The 3,546-nt window shown below is 50.4% G+C and overlaps 1 protein-coding gene across 1 annotated transcript; it reads left to right on the top strand.

Annotated features, from left to right (window-relative positions):
• Window positions 1–202: 202 nt before the first annotated feature.
• LOC133343592 (uncharacterized) lies at window positions 203–3,312 on the top strand. The gene is made up of 2 exons (XM_061553286.1): window positions 203–239; window positions 1,133–3,312. Exon 2 carries the CDS (start codon window positions 1,136–1,138, stop codon window positions 2,285–2,287), a length of 1,152 nt encoding a protein of 383 aa, XP_061409270.1. The 5' UTR covers window positions 203–239; window positions 1,133–1,135; the 3' UTR covers window positions 2,288–3,312.
• The last annotated feature ends 234 nt before the right edge of the window (window positions 3,313–3,546 follow it).

The raw sequence follows: 3,546 nt of genomic DNA, 5'->3' as shown, positions 1-3,546 counted from the left end.
GTGTCCGTATTCATGTCTCGTTCGTATTGTTCGGTGTCATTTCGCCTATCCCCATTCGCGGCACCGTCCTGCATGCAAACTTTGCAGGAAATTGGCAGAAATCGTTAAATAATCGAAATTGCCGCCGCAAATAACGCGCGAGGGAATCGATGCGCCCGGCCACTGGGAATCGATTCCCGGGTCGCCGAATTCGCGAAGTCGATTCCGCGGCGCGGCCTGGGACGTTGGCGCGGCTCCGAGTGAGTGGACGGAACGAATGAACGAAAACAAGATTGGAATGAGTTAATTGGCCAATTTAAGAGTTTGCGATTAGCGAGTGAGCGAGCGAATGAGGGACGAGTGCAAGTTGATGTTTGAGAAAGCGAATTCGTTAAATTGTTGGACGCGATGAACGGACGGAGCGGAGTGGTTGGGTTAGTGAATGAGATGAATGTATTAGTGAATGAGTTAGTGAATGAGATGTATGTAAGTGAATGAGTTAGTGAATGAGATGATTGAGTTAGTGAATGTGATGATTGTATTAGTGAATGAGATGTATGTAAGTGAATGAGTTAGTGAATGAGATGCTTGAGTTAGTGAATGTGATGATTGTATTAGTGAATGAGATGTATGTAAGTGAATGAGTTAGTGAATGAGATGATTGAGTTAGTGAATGTGATGAGTTAGTGAATGAAATTAATGTAAGTGAATGCGATGAATTAATCACAGTGGCGGGGTGGGAGCCTTACTGTACCGTGGTGTCGTGACTGCAGTCGTTTGCGTGAGAGAATGAATTTTAGCGGAAGCGGAATCTTTTGACAGACCGGAGTAAACGAGTGAATGAATTAATGATTAACACGAACTAGAGGACTGAGAACATCGACGGCCGTGAATGAATCGCTGTGTGTTCATCGTGCACGCGTACGCACACACCGACCGACCTAATTGAGTGGACGAATGAATACAATTGGTGGTGGAATGAATGAATTGGTGGTGGTGGTGGAATGAACTAATTGGGGATGGTGGTGGTGGAATGAATTGGGGGTAGTGGTGGAATGAATGAATGAATTGGGGGTAGTGGTGGGATGAACTAATTGGTGGTGGTGGTGGCATGAACTAATTGTAAGTTTTTCCTCTTGACGCGACGCCACAGCCAATGGACCGCTTCGTGATCCGCACGCCCAGGGAGAACCCCGGCGGCGAGGGCCTCCCCGGCTCCCGGGCCCGGGGAGGCCCCCTGCGGCAGGCGACCCTCGGCTCGCTGCGCCGCGTCGTGTCCCTCGTGGACGTGGAGCGCCTCCTGGACGCGCTCGCGGCCGCCGGGGTGGACGAGGAGGAGACGGGCGGAGGGGCGCGCAGGGAGCGCGATGCGGGGATGGACGCGAGGCCGGTGGGCACGGAGGAGCGTGAGCGCAGGACGATGGACTCTGATTCTGTTGACGAAACGCGAGAGGCGGAGGAGTGCAGGAGGAGTGAAGAGAAGGAGGAGGATGGCGAGCGTCGCCTGGCGGAGGCTCTGTCCGCGCTGCGGCACAAGGTGCCGTCCCGGGAGCTCCTCGTCTCCACCGGGCTGGGCCGCGCCGTTCGGAGGCTGCGGCGTCGACGCGGGGGCGACCCCGCGGTGGCGGCCCTGGCCGCCGAGATGTACGGACGCTGGCGAGGCTTCTACGAGGCCAGGGACTCGTTGGGGCCCTTGCGGCCCGTGATGGTAACCGGTGGGCCACGTCGCAAGAGTTCAACATCCTCGTCAAGCGCCTCCTCCTCCTCATCGTCATCATCGTCATCATCGACCCCCTCGTATTCTGGCTCCGGGCGAGGTATCATCACTCAGCTGCGGGACACAGCCCGGGCAATGCTGGCCCGAGCCTTGGCTGAGAAAAGCGATGAGGTGAGACTCCGTGAGAAGGTGGTGCGGTCAGACTCCATGAAGAGCCAAGAGGACACGAAGCCAAGCTCCGTGAAGAGGCAACGGAAGGATGGGTCACACGCCATGAACACACGAGGCGAGGTGGAGTTGCGTTCCGTGAATGCCCAAGGAGACGTGGGGCCCAGCTCTCCCAAGACGCGGAGCGGAATTGAGCCAGACTCGTCGGACGCCGGCAGCGATCTCTCTCCCGTGGCTGTGAAGCTGGAGCAGCAGGTGTTTTGTCAGCTGGGAGGGTCCTCCCCCTCCTTCTCCTCTTCTTCTTACCGCCGCACTGTGCGGACCATAGCCCTGGCCGTGAGCCACCGGCCACAGCTCAGGGAGGCCCTGGCGAGTGGGGCCATGACCCCACGGGAAGCCGTCTCTTCTCACCGCAAGCTGTGATGAATTGTGACCGGCGACAGCCCCGCAAGCATGTTACTTCGAGGAATTAAGAAAAGTGTTTTTATACAGCTTCATGTAATAAACGTGTGATGTATTTAAAGGTGACTTATTTTATAACAATGTCTTGTGTTTTATAATTACAAGGATGTGGGCCCTTTTGCAATATTTCATGTTCACTCAGGTGTTGGCCCGTTAAGGTCGTTGTGAATATTTTTTGCCTTAGTTTCTCTTTTTTGTACAGAAATAGTCGTCATCGACAGCCATGATCAATCCACTGCTGGATCAAAGTGTCTTCATTCCATCACCATCTTCCACAGGCCTGCTGTGCCATGCAGCTGCACGTGAGACGATGTCACGCATTCTTTCTGTCCTGCCCAAGTCCACTTGGTTTTCTTCGGAATCATGTCGATCATTTGTCTTCTCTCATCCATGCATTCCTCTATTTGTCGCAGCATGCATCACCATACTTTTGTGCACATTTCTGTGTTTGCTCCGTTTTGACATTTGTACGGTCCATAAGCAGACAATAAGCACAGACTTATGTGTGCATACATTGTACCAGGTTTATTTTTATGTAATTTTGTTCAAACTTTTTAGGTTTAAACTGTTTAACGCACATTGTATTTAATAGACTGAGCAAATATAGTGTGGGCTGTTTTTCCTGTGGTGAGATCCAATGATTTTAAAGTATAGCGCAAGCACAGAGTGGCATAAGTTATTGAGGCAAATTCAGTTTAATTAAATTTCATTCTGTTCATTGTAAAGTGTTTTAACTCTTATATACACGCTCTGCCTATGCTATTGCGAAGTAAATAATAAAACAGTGATACAATCATTGCATCGTGTACTTTATTTACTACAGGTGAAGCAAATATAAATGACATGTGTGATTTGTAAAGATTTAGCATTTTTAATTATATAAAGTAACTCTTGTTTCCACTCTCTAACAACCTCAGCATCTTTGGCACTCCCCTCTCCTGGCTCGAGTCTTACCCTCTCGCACATCCTCCATCTCCTTCAATCACTCCGTATCCGCCTGGCGGTCTACCAGCATAGGTTGTTATCTGGTGAAGGGGCAGTTACCCCTTTGTGTTGGTATCAATGTGTTGCCTCCAAGGAGTACGTCTGCGACTCAGTTGAACTCACTACATTTGTATTAGTCTGTCCCATTTTAGTCTGTTTATTACCCTTAAATTAGTTTTTTTTCTCCAAAATAGGGTTTTCACCCAAAAAGCGTGGTTTCAAAAATGTTTCAAAAG

Source organism: Lethenteron reissneri, chromosome 18, assembly GCF_015708825.2.
Source record: "Lethenteron reissneri isolate LAM-NWPU_2019-01 chromosome 18, ASM1570882v1, whole genome shotgun sequence".
NCBI classification, from domain to species: Eukaryota; Metazoa; Chordata; class Hyperoartia; order Petromyzontiformes; family Petromyzontidae; genus Lethenteron; species Lethenteron reissneri.
The sequence above is the reverse complement of the archived record's forward strand: the minus strand, read 5'-3'. Positions and strand labels throughout refer to the sequence as shown.

Coding starts and splice junctions, on each gene's coding strand:
- LOC133343592 (XM_061553286.1), top strand. CDS start 1,136: ATGGACCGCTTCGTGATCCGCACGCCCAGGGAGAACCCCGGCGGCGAG.